The 16,480-nt window shown below is 50.6% G+C and overlaps 1 protein-coding gene across 1 annotated transcript in view; it reads left to right on the top strand.

Moving 5' to 3' along the window:
* Positions 1-7,455, top strand: part of LOC102936991 (cholesterol 7-desaturase nvd) — a 42,012-nt gene extending 34,557 nt beyond the window's left edge. Inside the window, exons 7-8 of the mRNA XM_037879595.2 lie at positions 1,836-2,012; positions 5,367-7,455. Coding sequence (XP_037735523.2) covers positions 1,836-2,012; positions 5,367-5,528 — 339 coding nt within the window. The 3' untranslated portion in view covers positions 5,529-7,455. The remainder of the gene's footprint in view (positions 1-1,835; positions 2,013-5,366) is intronic.
* The last annotated feature ends 9,025 nt before the right edge of the window (positions 7,456-16,480 follow it).

The raw sequence follows: 16,480 nt of genomic DNA, 5'->3' as shown, positions 1-16,480 counted from the left end.
AACATGCGTGTAGGAAGAACGGATGGGAGCTCTGGGGGCCGGGCCTGGCCCGGAGGGGAGGAGCAGAACAATGTGGATAATTGAGGTGGGGCTGGGGTGGAAATAATGAGAATTTGAGATCTGAGGCGAAGCGGGAAGCCCCGCACCAGACACGCTGTCAGGGAGCCAACAAGAGTGGGGCCAAAATCACCTTCCTTAATACAGTTGGGAGAGCTGGCAGCACTGGCTGTTGCCCACGCACACACTGGGGTGGGGGGAAGGGTAGGACAAAAATCAAAGCCAACCAAACAACTCAGTGTAAATGTTTTTTCTTAAAAAAAAAAAAAAAAAAATCTCATCTCTTGGGGGTGCGACTCATGATTTGGGACTAGTTGGGGCTGGCCAGACTGCTTCCAGTCTTACCAGCTATTCCAGCTACACTGCCCAGGCTTCACTAATTGCAGCGCTCTACAGCTTACATTTTGTCTTGGTAGCGTCACTAGTAAGAGGCTCCTGTACCATTGCAAACAGGCTCTATACACCCCCAGAGTTTGGGTGCAGACCTTCCTTAGTGGCAGCAACGGCACCCTCGGAAGAGCCAGCTGCTGATTAAAATGCTTGGCTCATATTCTTACTCCTCTTATGAGGCCTTGCTGAAGGGACTTTTCCTGTTGGGCAGCGGAGGAATGCGCAAAGTGTGTGGTGAATGAGCTGTGGAGTCATCTCCATCGAAGGAAGGGCGAGGAGAGCCTTGCAGTAGGGACTCTCTGATGACCCTGACTAGACTGAGAAACAAGCTTTTTAATCAAATGTTAACCAATGTTAAGACAAGTGGCTATACACACCACCTGGCACCTCCTGCAGAAAAGGGGATCAAAAAGGGGCTAACACCCTTGCCAAATGCTGCTCATGTCTTAGAGAGACAAGGGGGGTGGGGGTGGGGAGGGAATCTCTTTTATTGGACCAACTTCTGTTGGTGAGCGAAAGAAGCTTTTGAGCTTGAACAGAACTCTGCCTCAGGTCTGGGAAACGGCCCTACACAGGGATAAAACACTGTTTTTCCTCCCAGAGCGTCATGGTTAGCAACACATGGACGGCCAACCCAGCTTCTGCTGCTTCCTAATCTAGCCCAAACGCCAAGGGGCAGAGAGTGGGCTCTTACTAAGATTGGAGCAGGGCAACTGGGAAGAGCTGGCTCGGAGGCTGAAGCGTAGTTGGTCTCTAGGCACAGGATGCTGGGCACCTGGTTCCAGTTTGGGCTTTACATTTGCCTTTAGGACTTTGTTACAAAGCATGGCAAAAAAACCAACCCACACAGAACCCTAATGTTCATCTACTTCCTTGTTCCATGCAAGTGGTGTTTGCTCCTGGCTGGGGGCAGTGACTGTTAGGAAGAAAATGTGTATGTGAACAGGAACAGACAATTGGCGTCCTGGGGGAAAGATGTGGACAGGTGAGACCAACCAGCAGTGACAGCTCCCTGGCACTCTCCTCCAGCTCAGGCTGCACCAACTGGAGCCATTTGCTGTGGTCCCCAAGGGCCCAGGACACTCTGCCCCTGCCTTTTCAACCCAGACATGCCCTCAACTTCATGGGGAGAGCTGGGCGTTAGCTATGCCCACCCCTACACTTGGTGGAGACTCTTACCTGACTGGGAGAATCCCCAACTGGGGACTCAGGGATGGCACTGCCTGAGCAGCATAAAGAGAACCCCCCAGGGCAGAGAATCAGCCCCTAAATACAGGCTGTGACCCCTGGACCTGGTAGAAATATGTTCATTCCATAGGCAGTGAGGATTCCCCACCCCCCAGCCTTTCTGAGCGAGGGAATGAGCTGAATGCCTTCTCTCTCTGAAGGTGGGGCCAGGGCTGGTCTACCTGACCTTTGAACATGCTTTCCTGGGCCGTGGGATCATTCTGCAGAGCGTGACGCCCGTGGAGCCTCTCCTGCAGCAAGTCATCCATAGGATCTATTATCAGCACAACATGCCGGCAGTGATCCCCAAATTCATTCTCAAAGTGGAGTGCGTTCAGGTAAGGCACACCGCACGGCTGCACGTCAAGCTGGGCTGGGACTCCCAGTGGGAGGCAACTTACCCACAGTAGTTCGGACTCTGGTGCCTTTTTCCCTGGGGATCTGCCCCAGCAGGACCCCTACTCTAGGTCTCCCCTCCCAGGGAACCCCCAACCCTCTAGAGCCACCTTGCCTCAATGGCTACTGCCAGTCATCAGCTAGCCCCTGTTCACCGGGGTAGACTGCAGCATACTGGCCATTCATCGCTGGCAAGGGGGTAGGACCTGCTGCCTTTGCCTATCCTCAGGCGGCCCCTCTGCAGCCCCAGTAGGCCTTCACCCTCAGGCCAGGCCCCTGTTCCCAGGCAGCTAGCCCTTCCCACTCCAAGGCTAGAGTGGGACTCCTCCAGCTCCTAGCCCTTGGCCCTCTTATAAGGGCCAGCTGGGCCCTGATTAAGCCAGCCACACCTGTGGTCAGCTACAGTCAGCTTTCTCCAGCTGTTCTTAACTCCTTTCCCTGCTGCAGCCCTCTCCAGGGCTGCTTTTAACCCCTTCAGGGCCTGAGTGGGGTGACTACCCCGCTACACTGGGCTTGGATTACAACTAGTGCCAGTTCCCCTGTGCCCCACAACCTTTGGTAATGCTGCAAATGTACAGGGCAGACATGTAGACAGGCCAAGAGGCTGAATGCTAAAGGCACAGGAGATGGCAGGCAGCAAAGCTGCCTCTTGGTGCATTTCTTGGGTGGGTCTGGCTTCAGCTTCCACAAATGTGGCAGGAGTGAAGGGCAAAAGCAAGAATGACCTGCCCTGCCCCCTTGGTGCTCTGCTCCCTTGGTGCCTATCCTTCCCTTGGGCCAGATGGTATCCAAAGGCCTCAGGGAAGCTGTCGCTGAAGGGGGGCGGAGGGGGGGCACTAGGTATCCGGGACCCAACACGGCAAATGGGAGTGGGGAGGAGACTGGTGCAGATCCCAGGCATTGCACACTGTCCTAGCCTGCCTTGTTGCACCGTATCTGCCAGTAGCTGAGCCAGAGGCGAGGGCCTGGATGACCATGGAAGTCCTGCATCCTGTATCAAGGACCCCCGGGTGCCTGGCTAGGTGAAGACCAGCAGTTTCTGGCCTTTGTTGCTGTTGAGAATCCTTGATGAGAGGAGACCCTCCCACACCTCAGATCACATTCGCTGAGCAAGGGGAGACCGGACAGTTTAATCTGGGCTCCACCAGCTCCTTCCAGTGCTTCACAACTCTTGGTGCTGGCGTTTTGATGCCTGTACCTTGCATTGCCCCAGTTACCCACAAAACCCTGCCCCCTAGAGCAGTGACAGAGGGCATTGCTCATTACTACTATCTGGGACCTCTCTGACTGGGGACTAGAACCCTGCCAGGGCCTGTAGCCCTTTCAACAGCAGCTCCAGGTTCACAACATCCGAGGCAGCTGAAGAGCTGGTGGCGGAAGAAAGGTGCTCTCAGACGGAGATTGCATGATGGATGGCAAAGGCCCTTTTTAGTTTTGGTAGCCTCTAAAAACCCCACCTGAGCTCAGAGCCCCTTCCTGCTGTGCCCCGACAGACCGACAGACAGAGCCAGGGGGAGGGATAGCTTAGTGGTATGAGCATTGGCCTGCTAAACCGAGGTTGTGAGCTCAATCCTTGAGGGGGCCATTTAGGGATCTGGGGCAAAAATTGGGGATTGGTCCTGCTTTGAGCAGGGGGTTGGACTAGATGACCTCCTGAGGTCCCTTCCAACCCTGATAGTCTATGATTCTATGACCCTGCCCTACAGAACTTTCATTGATGCACTATCGCACAAGGGAGCAAGGAGGACACTCCCCATTTTAGAGCAGGGGGACTGAGGCAGAAGAATTAGGGGACTTGCCAAAAGTCACAGGAAGTCTGTGCCAGTAACTGAATCCAGAACTCCTGAGACCACCATACCTCTCTGTCAGCACACACTGCACCAAGAAAGCCTCTTGGCACTACTCAGCTCGGCAGGACTGGCCAAGGTTTGCCAGTCCCTGCCAACAATGGGCCTTGGCATTCCCTCAGCTGGTTGTGCACACTGGATGAAAGCTGGAGACTGTTTGCTCTGACTTGGCATGGTAGCTCTGCAAGGGGGGGTGGTTTCTAGGCTGGGAGCAGCCCTATCTGCCGAGGGTCCAATATAAGCGTTGCTACAGTGCAAACTTCAGAGCTTGCGTGTGTTACTAAGGTGTATGAGCAACACTGGTCTCTCTAGTGGCTGCGCTGCAAATTGAGCTCCATTAAACTTATGTCTGGGTGGAATTTAAGTTGTTAGTCTTACCCTATAAAGCCCTTAATAGTTAGGAGCCTAGACATGAGCGTACCTCTCCCAGTGAGCTCCTGCTAGCTGCCTGACCAGCTCAAACCCTTGAGTTGGATCATCCTCTATCGTAAAGGGAAGGCACTGCTTTCAGGGTATTTTCTACCATGAGGGAAGCTGCTCTGAAAAAAGGTCTCCCATGCTGGGCTGCCAGAGTCCAGCCTTGTTACCCTTCTGTGGTGCCTCTGGATGGATACATATTGTGTGTTGCAGAGTTGTTAAAAGGCCCCATACCTGACAAGATTAGCCCCACACCAGCTTGGTGTTAACATATTTAAACTGGAAAGGTAAATGCTATCATTCAGCACCTGGAGCCTATGAGAGGTGCTAAATATAAACTCTTCTCTTAAACCTTGAGTGGTGCTAAGGGGCGATGCCGCCGGGCTGACAGAAATGCTGAGAGATCCCAGGTGAACCCGAAAAAGGATTTTGATAAAGAAAACTGGGAAGCAAGGAGCACTATGAATCCTTAAAGATCCCCCAAGCTTGTGTGGTGAGGATGCAGGGAGTTAATGTGGATGCTTCACACAACGCACAGTCAACCTGTGGAACTCCTTGTCAGAGGATGTTATGAAGACCAAAGACTATAACAGGGTTCAAAAAAGAACTAGATAAATTCATGGAGGACAAGTCCATCAATGGCTATTAGCCAGGATGGGCAGGGATGGTGGCCCTAGCCTTTGTTTGCCAGAAGCTGGGAATGGGCAACAGGGGGTGGATCACTTGATGGTTACCTGTTCGGTTCATTCCTTCTGGGGCACCTCTCATTGGCCACTGTCGGAGGACATGATACTGGGCTAGATGGACTTTTGGTCTGACCCAGTGTGGCTGTTCTTATGTTCTCTGTGGCTAATAAACACTCAAAACACAGTGCCAGCAAAAGCTGAATAGTTGAGCTTGCGTCAGAGCCAGGGGGATCGCTAGAAACACTAGTGTGCTGTATTAGTAGCATCACCAGTGGATTGGTAACATGAATCAGCCTCTAGTTCAAAGTTCCGTATATCTAAAATGATTCTGCTTCTCCCCCCCCAGTTTGAACGTGACATCATGATCTGGAATAACAAGCAATATCTGTCTAAACCACTGCTGGTAAAAGAAGATTCTGCAATCCAAAGGCACAGGCGCTGGTTTGCTCAATTCTACAGTGAGAACAGCACTAGATTCACTTGCCAAAAGGGTGGACTGGACTGGTGACATCCATGTGCTCAAAAGACGTCAAATGGCTTCCTCGTCCATGAGAATCCCTTCCTTGTCCATGAGAACGGCAGCCAAGCTCATAGCAAGTTAATAAATCTGCATTTCTGGATTTTCAGTGGCAGTTGGGCAAATCTGCAGTACAAGAAAACTCTCTAGTTCAATACTTCTACCCGGCCAAGCGTAGTGTCTTCCATGTAAGGCTGGGCAAATCTAGTAAGTGTTGTGTAGGCTTTGCTGTCATAACTGAGCTGTAGTATGGGGTTCCCCCCCCCCCGTCTCCAATGGGAAAATGAGACTGACAGAATCCCCTTGAGAAATCATCTATGCTTTGCAGCTTTTGTTACTCAGGGACAACTGCATGAAACCCTGATCCTTAGGTGCTGCAGGGCTCACACGTTCCTATTCTCTAAAGCTGTCATTTGACATCTGTTTCTCCTCCCCATAGCAAGTCACAATGGCAAACCTGGATTGTTACCATGGATGAGGAATAGGTCAGGGTCACTCTAAGGAGCAGATGGTCTGCTCTCTTGTTAATGTGCTTAGAAACTAGCAAGGGACCAGCAGCAGTGGTCAGGGCTGGCTATAGATGGTCCCTGATGGATCTCTACAGGAGTTTTTCCAAGGAGTTTATCAGCTCCTGAGCAGATGTTAATGGACATATAGCATCTAATGAAGAAGGAAAGTAATTTTCCTGATTGTCTTACAGTGTAAGAACGTAAAAACCAAACTTCTTGTGCAAAGATTAGTTCCCCTTGGAGTAATGCGTATGTGGATAGTAACAACTGACTGAACACCAGCAGGGACTTGTTTAGAAAGCTATGGCCTCATCTGGGGCAAGTGCAGAGAGTGCTGACATACTGTGCAATCAGCATTTAGTATGTGTATGAAACCGATCTCTGCTGGTCTGGCTAAAAACTGCTGTAGTTTCCATTGTGCTTTGTTCCTCAGTAGTATAAATAGATGGACCAACTTCTGCCTTGACTTACAACCTCCAGACGCCTGTTTGCTCCAGGTAAGTCAGGGCAGAATTTGGTGATCGGACTGTAATGTAGTTACTCTGTGCTAATAGCCTTCAAAAACGAATGTACAGCGCACAGAACTGTTGGGAGCCTTCCATGCTAGGCGGCACCGTGCTGGAGCTGATTGACATTGTCTGCTATACAGATCGCTTGTGCCAAACAAAAGAAGAGGGTTACAAGGCATTCTGTGAACCTGCCCTCGTGTATCTTGTGAATTCTGCACTTTACTGAGCCTTTTGTTTTTGCACTGAACCATAACACAATGTTAACCAGCGAGCCAGAGGCCTTTCCTTTCCAGGAGTTTCTCTAGCCCCACACTGGTTACTGTGTGAACTGCTTAAACGAGTCCCTTAATGTCAAAGTCGCGAGGGGGTAGTGTAGTCCGTTGGGGGGAGTGGCTCCTCCCCCTCCGGGTCTGTGGACGGCCAATCCGCCCCATTACAGGTACTATTTACTTCATTGTTTGTGATGGGGGCTACGGCCATAGAATCGCCATGGCCTGGGGTTGCTCATCACCTAAATGCTGAAGCAGGCCTGTACTACGTGGCATAGCAATGTCAAGTGGGCTAGTCAACCCCCCGGCAAACACCTGGCGCTCTGGTGTGATGGATCGTGTACTAATAGGGATGGGTGCCACAAAGGGATTACAGTAGTTAAATAAGTCTTGGAAGAATTACTTCTGGGTGGAACCAGGACCCGGCTGAATGTCGGAGACTGGGTTCTTCTCTGGCTCACACATCACCCAAAGAAGTGTTCACAAGTGGCACTGGTTTCATCTTGTCGGTGAAAATTCTTTCTACAGCATGAAATGGGCTTTTGTTTTGATCCTTGCGTTTACTGGTAGACTCTTTATAGTTACTATTTTTATATTACAAAGGTTTCATAAAAATTTAAAGAATAAAAATATACAAAGTGTTACATGACTCGTCAGTCTCCATAGGTCCAGGGAAGAACCTCAGTGCTTTCTAAACCAGCAGCACTCAGCTGAGCTTTACCTCTGGCTTCCTTGGGGGGGATGAAATGGGGAAATTAACGTACTTTTTGGTTTGCCATAGCCTTTGTGCCGGGCCTACCCCAGTGGATTAAAGTCAGGCTCAGCAGAATTTGATTTTTTTTCTAACTTTGAGGATCGATTTTTAAAAAATGTTTTAAAACGATTTTTATTTTTTACAGTGGCTGGAATTTAAGGTGGGTGGGGTTCAGATTAGATTTTCGTGGACAGTGGGGCTTCATGGGACTCACTGCACGGCTGAGGTGCCCAAAACACTGGGGCACAAGGTGCAGGGAGGGCTGCGGTCCTGGCCTGGCCAAACAGAGATTTCCCTCCTCGCCCCCAAACAGCTTGTCAGCTGCAGTGGGTGTTTACTGGTATCTACCAGTTCCAGCCGAACAGTGCCACGCTGCAGTGTAGTACAGCACCGTGGTGCCACCTAGTGGGAAGGAAGGAAAATCACTCCTGGCTTCAGAAGCCTCAGCCAGACCCTTCCAGTTAGCATTGGTGTGAAGTACAGCTTTTAATTGTGTTACCATATGTGCCATGCACAGGGCCGGCTCTAGGCACCAGCAAAACAAGCAGGTGCTTGGGGTGGCCCATTTCTAGGTGCCGGCCATGCCGCCCCAGCTTGCCTCCGCCTGCTCCCCTGAGCACACTGCCGCTTCTCCCCCCTCCCGTCCAGGCTGGCCACGCCAAACAGCGGTTTCTTGCCTGGGAGCGGGGAGAAGCTGAGCGGCGGCCCGCTCGGGGGAGGCGGCAGTTGTGGAGCCAAGGCGAGCTGGGGCAGGGAGTGGTTCCTCTACCTCTCCTGTTACTTCCTGCACTCCCCCGCCACGCTCGCTCACCTCTGCTCGGCCTGCTCCCTTGAACTGGCTGCCTCTCCCTCGCCTGGGAGGGAGGTGGGAGAAGCGGAGCAGTGGCGTGTTCAGGGGAGCAGGCGGAGCAGAGGTGAGCTAGGGCGGGGGGTGGGGGGGGGGAGCTGCAGGAAGCAATGTGGGGGGTGGAATGCAGCACGCCTGGAGGAGGAGGCGGGGCTGGGGAGCTGGGGAAGGGGCGGAGTTGGGGCAAAGCTGGGGGCGGGGGGGGGGGGCATGAAAAAAAAGTGGGGCAGCCAAAAATTCTTTCGCTTGGCGCAGCAAAAATCCTAGAGCCTGCCCTGGCCATGCACCACAAATCCAACAAGCCCTGCATCCAAAACCAAGGCCCTCAATTGAAGAATTCTGAGATTTTCCAGGTGGGATTATGAGTTTGCCCACTCCTGCAGCAATTGACAAGGGTGTGGCCTGTTGTCCCAGGGGACCGTGCACACTCAGCGTGCACCACTCCGGACTCGTGTGAGGTACTTGAGGTACGGTCAAAACACTGTGCAGTAGCATATGTGGATGCACTGGCTCAAGCTGGCTAAACAGCCAGTACTGACAAGCGTTAAATACAACAGTGAGACCTCTGCAGCCTATACATGACCCCCTATTTCTAGCGCCGTGGAGAAATGATGTGCAAATACAGCAAGAGCGATAGCTAAACAAACTGCAGTGTCCATCTTCCACCAGTAGGAGGGTGGGAGGTAGAGTGAGGGAAGAGGAGAATGCAACAAGTACCCGGAAGCACTTATCTCAAAGAACTCAAAGAATACTTTGAGGGGGTCAACAAGCATGTGGGGAAGGGGAATCTAGTGGATAAAGTGTACTTAGATTTTCAGAAAGACTTTGACAAGGTCCCTCACCAAAGGCTCTTAAGCAAAGGAAGCTATCATGGGATAAGAGGGAAGGGCCTCTCATGGATGGGTAACTGGTTAAAAGATGGGAAACAAAGGGTTGGAATAACTGGTCAGTTTTTAGAATGGAGAGAGGTAAATAGTGGTGTTCCCCAGGGGTCTGTACTGGGATCAGTCCTATTTAACATATTCACAAATGATTTGGAAAAAGAGGTAAACGGTGAGGGGCAAAATTTGCAGATGATACAAAACCACTCAAGATAGTTACGTTGCAAGCAGACTGTGAAGAGCTACAAAAGGATCTCACAAAACTGGAGTGACTGGGCAACAAAATGACATACGAAATTCAGTGTTGATAAATGCAAAGTAATGCACATTGGAAAATATAATCCCAACTATACATACAAAATGATAGGTCTAAATTAGCCATTACCACTCATGAAAGAGATCTGGGAGTCATTGTGGATAGTTCTCTGAAAACATCCACTCAATGTGCAGCGGCAGTCAAAAAAGCAAACAGAATGTTGGGAATCATCAAGAAAGGGATAGAAAATAAGACAGAAAATATTGTATTGCCTCTATATAAATGCATGGTATGCCCACATCGGCATGCAGATGTGGTCACCCCATTTCAAAAAAGATACATTGGAATTGGAAAAGTTCCAGAAAAGGGCAACAAAAATGATTAGCGATATGGAAAGGCTTCCGTATGAGGAGAGATTAATAAGACTGGGACTTTTCAGCTTGGAAAAAAGAGATGACTCAAGGGCAATATTATAGAGGTCTATAAAATCATGACTGGTGTGGAGAAAGTAAAAAAGGAAGCATTATTTATTCCTCATAACACAAGGACTAGGGGTCATCAAATGAAATTAATAGGCAGCAGGTTTAACACAAACAAAAGGAAGTATTTGGGGTGAAGGATCTGTCCATCGTTTTGGGAAAACAAGTGAGTAATGGGCCAAAGAGGAAGCAGAGGACATACTGCCAGCTGTACAAAGTATGGGTACCAAACTTCTCTTGGCCAGGTGGAGGCAATCAGTATAACTTTAGTTTTCTCTCGCCATACCTTTAACAGGACCTTGGACATCAAAGCGAATGGGGGAAAAGGTGTACAATAGCTCTCTGCACCACGGGAAGATGAGTGTGTCCCCCAGGGACTGTTTCCCTAGTCCAGCCCTGATACAGTAGCAGAGACATTTCTTGTTCGGATAAGTAGCAAACAGATCTATTGTCGGGGTTCCCCATAGGTCGAATATGTTGTGAAGAACTGCTGGGTTCATTTCCCATTTGTGGTCATGAGAGAAATTCCAACTGAGACTGTTGACTGTTGCATTTTATATCCCTGGTAAGTAAGGGGCTGAAATGAGCACATTGTGGCAGATGTACCAATTCCAAAGTTTCAGCGCTTCTGTGCAAAGGGAGGGTAATCGCCCCCTGGCGATTTATGTAAAACAAACAAGTTATATTGTCTACCATGAGTTTCATGTTAGTATCCCTGATAAATGGGAGAAAGTGTCCACAGGGGTGTCTGATGGCTCTTAGTTCTAAAAGATTGATATGGAGAACTGCTTCCGTGGGAGACCACTTGCCCTGGACTTTGTGGTTATTTAGGTGGGATCCTTATTAGAGAGGCATCCATTGCTAGAATCAGCGTCAGTGGGGGTTGTGTGAATGGATGCTTGCATGGATGTTGGATGGTTCTTTCCATCAGTCCAAGGAGTGTCTGACCCAGGAGGGCATGGACAGCAGCTTGTTTAGCCCATCCTTGTTTGGACAGTAGACAGATTTGAGCCATATCTGCAATCATCTCATGAACAACTGGGTGTGTGGAGTCACAAATGTGCATGCCACCATGTGCCTGAGAAGTTGGGAGACAATTCCTGGCCAGTGTATGTGGGCTGGCCTGGGCCCTCTCTATGAGACTCGTCAGGGTGTTGGATCTGTGCAGTGGGAGGAACACTCTCACTTGCACTGCCTCGAGTTTGTCGCCAATGAATTCTAGATGTTGTACTGGGGTCAAGGTCGATTTCTGGGTGTTGAGCTGTAGACCCAGCTGCTCAAATATGTGCACAGACATCTGGGTGGTAAACCGGGTGTCTCGGAAAGAGCGAGCCTTGAGAAGGCAGTAGTCCAGGTATGGGTAGATGACAATTACCTAATGTTTGTAGGTGCACCACAACAATGGAGAGGACCTTGGAAAATACCCTGGGTGCAGACGAGAGGCTGAATGGGAGCACTCCATACTGATTATGGTCCTGCCCAAAGGTAAATCAGAGGACTTCTCTTGTGAGATGGTCGGATTGAAATGTTGAAGTAGGCATCTTGTAGGTCGAGGGCTGAAAACCAATCTCCTTGCTCCAGAGACAGAATAATGGCTGCTAGTGTGACCATCTTGAACTTTTGTGCCTTCACGTATCTGTTTAGCACCCTTAGATCTAGTAGGGATCTCCACTCTCCCTGTGTCTTGGGGATCAGCAAATAAAAACCCTTGCTTCTGAAGTGAGTGAGGACTGGATCTATGGCCCCTAGGCATAGCAGGTGATCTATTTCCTGATGTAATAGAGCAGGGGTAGGCAACCTATGGCACGCATGCCAAAGGTGGCATGAGAGCTGATTTTCAGTGACACTCACAATGCCCGGGTCCCGGCCACCGGTCTGGGGGGCTCTGCATTTTAATTTAATTTTAATGAAACAGCTTCTTGAACATTTTAAAAACCTTATTTACTTTACATACAACCATAGTTTAGCTATATATTATAGACTTCTAGAAAGAGACCTTCTAAAAATGTTTAAATGTATTACTGGCACGCAAAACCTTAAATTAGAATGAATAAATGAAGACCTCACACACCACTTCTGAAAGGTTTCCGACCCCTGTAATAGACTCTCGTGAGAAGGATCCCTGAAGAGGTAAGGGGAGGGAGGTGCAGGGAATGTGAAGTGAATGGAGTAACCCTTCAAAAAATTTCCAAGACCCACTTGTCAGAGGTGATGTTCTTCCAAAGCCAGATGAAGTGAGTCAGGTGACTTCTGAAAAGGTATGGAAGGTCTATATCTAGCAGCTGACGTTGTTGCAAGGATGGTTGTTTAGGGCCTTGTCCAAGGCATCAAAACTGGTGCTTAGAGGACGAGGGTTGAGAGACTGAGAATTGGGAAGCTAACAACTTCTGATTTTGCATCTTGGGTCTCTTACGCTGCAGCTCATAATAGCACTGTGATGTGAGGAACTGGGATAGTTGGGATTTGTAAGGTGGTTCTGAGCTGAATTTCCTCTTCTGTCCTGGTGTATAGATTCCCAAGGAGTGTAGCGTGGCCCTAGAGTCCTTTAAGGTGTGGAGTGACACATCTGTTTTATCAGCAAAGAGTTTGGGCCCTTCAAATGAGAAGTCCTCGACCATCATGTGCACTTCCTTCAGCAACCCTGAGAGGTGTAACCAGGATGCCCACCTCATTACCACTGCTGTCAAGACTGAGCGGGCTGCTTATCTGCAGTGTCCAGTTTGGTCTGTAGTGCCGTTCACGCTACTAACTGGTCCTCCTTGATGATGGCCTGAAATCGGTCGTTCTGTGCTTCAGGCAAGTGGTCAATAAAGGTGTTGAGTTTTCCATAATTCATGTAGTCATATTTACCCATTATGGCCTGCTAATTTGAGACCCTGAATTGCAAGGTCGCTGATGAGTATGCCTTCTGCCCAAACAGGTCTAGCCTCTTCCAGGCTCTATCATGGGGGGATGACTTGGTTTGATGTTGCTTTTCCTGTGCATTAGCCACATCCATGACTACAGTATTAGGTTGAAGTGCGTGAAGAGGAAGTCTGTCTCCTTAGGGGACATGTAATACTTTTAGTTGGCTTTTTTGCACATTGGTGCAATGGAGGCTGGTGCCTGCCAGATGACCCTAGCAGGGTCTAGAAGCGCCTCATTGTTTGGGAGGACAATTCTTGAAGAGGAGGAAGTGTGCAGTATATCTAATAATATGGTGTGAGTCTTTCACCCCCTCAAGAGGAATTTGTAGTGCATTTGTCACCCTCTTAGTGAGGTCTTGGAAGAGCCTAAAGTCATTGGTCAGTGATGGAAGAGGGGGCATTACCACCTCATCTTGCAAGGAGGAGATGTTTACCAGTGAGGTAGTTTCCCCTTCTCATCTGGCCTCCTGCTCCTTCAAAGTTTCTTCCTTGGGTTCTAGGGCTCTGGACACCGAAGCCGTAGGGTAATGTCTAGTGGATTTTCTATGGGCGACACTCAATGCCTGAAAAGTGTGGGGCCTGTAGACTGCCAAGGATCCCAGTACGGCCACTGTTGGGTGGGAGAAGGGTATGGATGGCTGTACCCACAGGTGACCATACTAGGAAGACTGAGGGTCAGAGCGCAGGTGCAGTTGGGGAGGTTCCTGATATTGTAACAGTGGGTTATGGTGTGAGACCAGAGAGACATTGTTGTCCTGGTTACTATCATCTAACTCCCCGCTGGAGAAGGGTGGGGCTGATCAGTGCGAATGGCTGGAGGCGAATGGCCCGGTATCACCAGTGATTCTGGGGACTGAGACATGCTCGGTACCAGAGCTCCGGTACCGAGTAGTGGGGACTCTGGCTTCTCTGTGACTGTGAGGTCCCTTAAGAAACAGAACTCCTGCAGTACCATTGATGGGACTGGGACTGTCAGGGATTGCTGGTGCTGACTCACTGGTACCGATGATACGTTATGGGAGGCATGCTCCAACGAGGGTGTTTTTAAGCACTTAATGCCAAGGGTCTTTTTATCAGTGCCAATTTTGTAGAGGTGGTACGGTCTCCGTCCTTATTTCTGGTAGGCACTGCCTTTGCTTCAGTGCCTTTGCCCTTCGGGTCTTTAGGTGCTATGGTAGAGTTCGTACTGTGGAGTCCCTGAGATTCCTGGGAACCGCGCTTTGGAGCCATTTTTGCTGTGGTGACCAGACGTGCTGGGGATCCCCTCTGGCTTGTAGCCCGTTTTCTGGAGGCTTTGCAGGAGGAATCAGTTGACTTTGACTGCGATTCCACCTCTCTGCAGGTCTAAGGCTCCAGGGTTGACCTTTGTCCTGGAGACTATTCAGGACTGGGGTCAGATGCTAGCCTAAGAGCGCCCTCTGCAGGAAGTTTTAACTTCAGCTCCCAGTTCTTTTGGGATCTAGCCTGGTCGTCCGTCATTGGGGTTGCCTCCCTGCAGGAGAGGCACCTCTAGAAGCCAGGGGACCTCGGCATGCCCCTAAGGGGATGATCCCACAGCAAAAGACGGGGGGAGGGGGGGGAATGGTCAAAAGAAAAAAAGGTTTTGTTTTTAAATTGAAAAATGGAAACTCTAAAGCAGGGGTCTCAAACACGCAGCCCGCTGGGCTATTTCCTGCTGCCCGCCAAGCAGCCCGCACCCCCCAGCCTACCTCCGGGCCACGGGTGGGCAAACTACAGCCCGCGGGCTGGATTGCTCCCTGTGGCCCCGCCAGCCCCGCACCGCTCCCAGAAGCGGCCGGCACAACGTCGCTGTGGCCCGGGGTGGGGTGGGTGGGGGGGGCGCAGAGGGCTCAGTGTGTTGCCATGGCTTCCAGGCACTGCCCCTCGCATCTCCCATTGGCCAGGAATGGGGAACCGCGGCCGATGGGAGCTTTTGGGGAGGTACCTGGAGGAGCGGCAAGGCAGAGCACGGAGCCCTGTGCCCTCCCGCCCCCTCCACCGGGCAGCAGGGACATGGCTCCGGCTGCTTCCAGGAGCGGAGCCTGCCCTGGTCCCGGTGCGCGCCGCTGCCACCCCAGAGCCCGCACCCCGAACCCCTCCTGCACCCCACACCCCACCTCCCTGCCCTGAGCCCCCTGCTGCAGCCCGCACCTCTCCTGCACCCCAACTCCCTGTCCTGAGCCCCCCACACCCTGACCCCCGCCGCACCCCCTCACCCCTCCTGCACCCCGACCACATGCTCTGAGTCCCCTGCCAAACCCTGCACCCTGACCCCCTGCTGCACCCCAAACCTCTCCTGCACCCCCTGGGAGCAGGGAGGGGGCAGAGAAGGGGTGGAAGAGGCGGGGCAGGGGTGGGGCCTCATGGAAGGAGTGGAGGGGGGGTCAGTGATGTGGCCCTTGGGCCAATGCATTAGTCCTCATGTGGCACTCGTGGTCATTTGAGTTTGAGACCGCCTGCTCTAAAGGTACGACAAAAGAAAAGGAAACTCTAAGAACCACTATGAACTATAACTATAGGCTACCAATACAAAAAGAGTTAAATAGTCAACAGGACGGCTACACGTTCTGTTCGAGGCCAAAGGTGGTTGAGGAGGAACTGAGGGCCATTCCCCTGGCTAGCACTACTTAGCCTTGCGGCAGACCACGAGGGAGTGAGGGCACTTGTGCAGGCCGAACAGACACTGCTACCTAAAATCTCTGATTATCGACATGCACGGGCGCAGATGCACCTATAGGGACACTACTTGAAGGAGGAGGATTTAATTCTCCTACTGGCATGCTACCTATACAACAAAACAACAACATACTACGGGAATAAGAGAGTGAAAAATAGTATCAGGGACTAGTGCTACCAAGAAAACAAAATGTACAGCTATCACTTGCCCTTGTCAAAAGTTTTCTGAGCTGGAAGTAACGTCTGGGCTTTTTATTATTCATTTCCTGTCTTGTAAAATGACACAGGCCAAATGTTCAAAAATTGTCCAGCAATTGTTTGGGCATGTGATTCCTCTTGGGCCAGGAAGATTTCAAAATGCTTTGTCCCTCCTCCTCCTGCTCAGCTGCCACCTAACCCGCTAGGTGCCTGAAGTGCCCAAGCACTTACGTTTCCACTGGTAAAGTCCCATAGTTGCCTACAGTTCTCCTGCTGGGCACGCACACAGCCAGCTCAGCCCTGACAGCAGGGCCTAACTAACGCTTAAGGCCCAGCAGGGTTCACAAACTAGGAATTCACCTGCCTATCTCAGGCAAGCTGGTAGCCATGCTCAAAGCCAGCCACCACACAAAACCCAGCTGAAGGTGCCACCCTTATACAAAATAGCTTTGTATTTAGGGCACTCACTGAGGGTGTGGAAGACCTGGGTTCAAATCCACTCTCTACCTGTTAATTTATACTAAAAGCTTAATAAAAGATTAAAATAAAAATGAAATGCTTGAACATTGAATGAAACGTGTTTTGTGATCGAATCAGAACATTTTTTTCAAATTACCACACTTGTGGCTGACGCCCAGGACGGAGAGCAGTAGCTGCAG

The sequence above is a fragment of the Chelonia mydas genome, chromosome 16, assembly GCF_015237465.2.
Source record: "Chelonia mydas isolate rCheMyd1 chromosome 16, rCheMyd1.pri.v2, whole genome shotgun sequence".
Taxonomy (NCBI): Eukaryota; Metazoa; Chordata; order Testudines; family Cheloniidae; genus Chelonia; species Chelonia mydas.
Note: the sequence above shows the minus strand (reverse complement) of the source record. Positions and strands in the feature narration are given on the sequence as shown.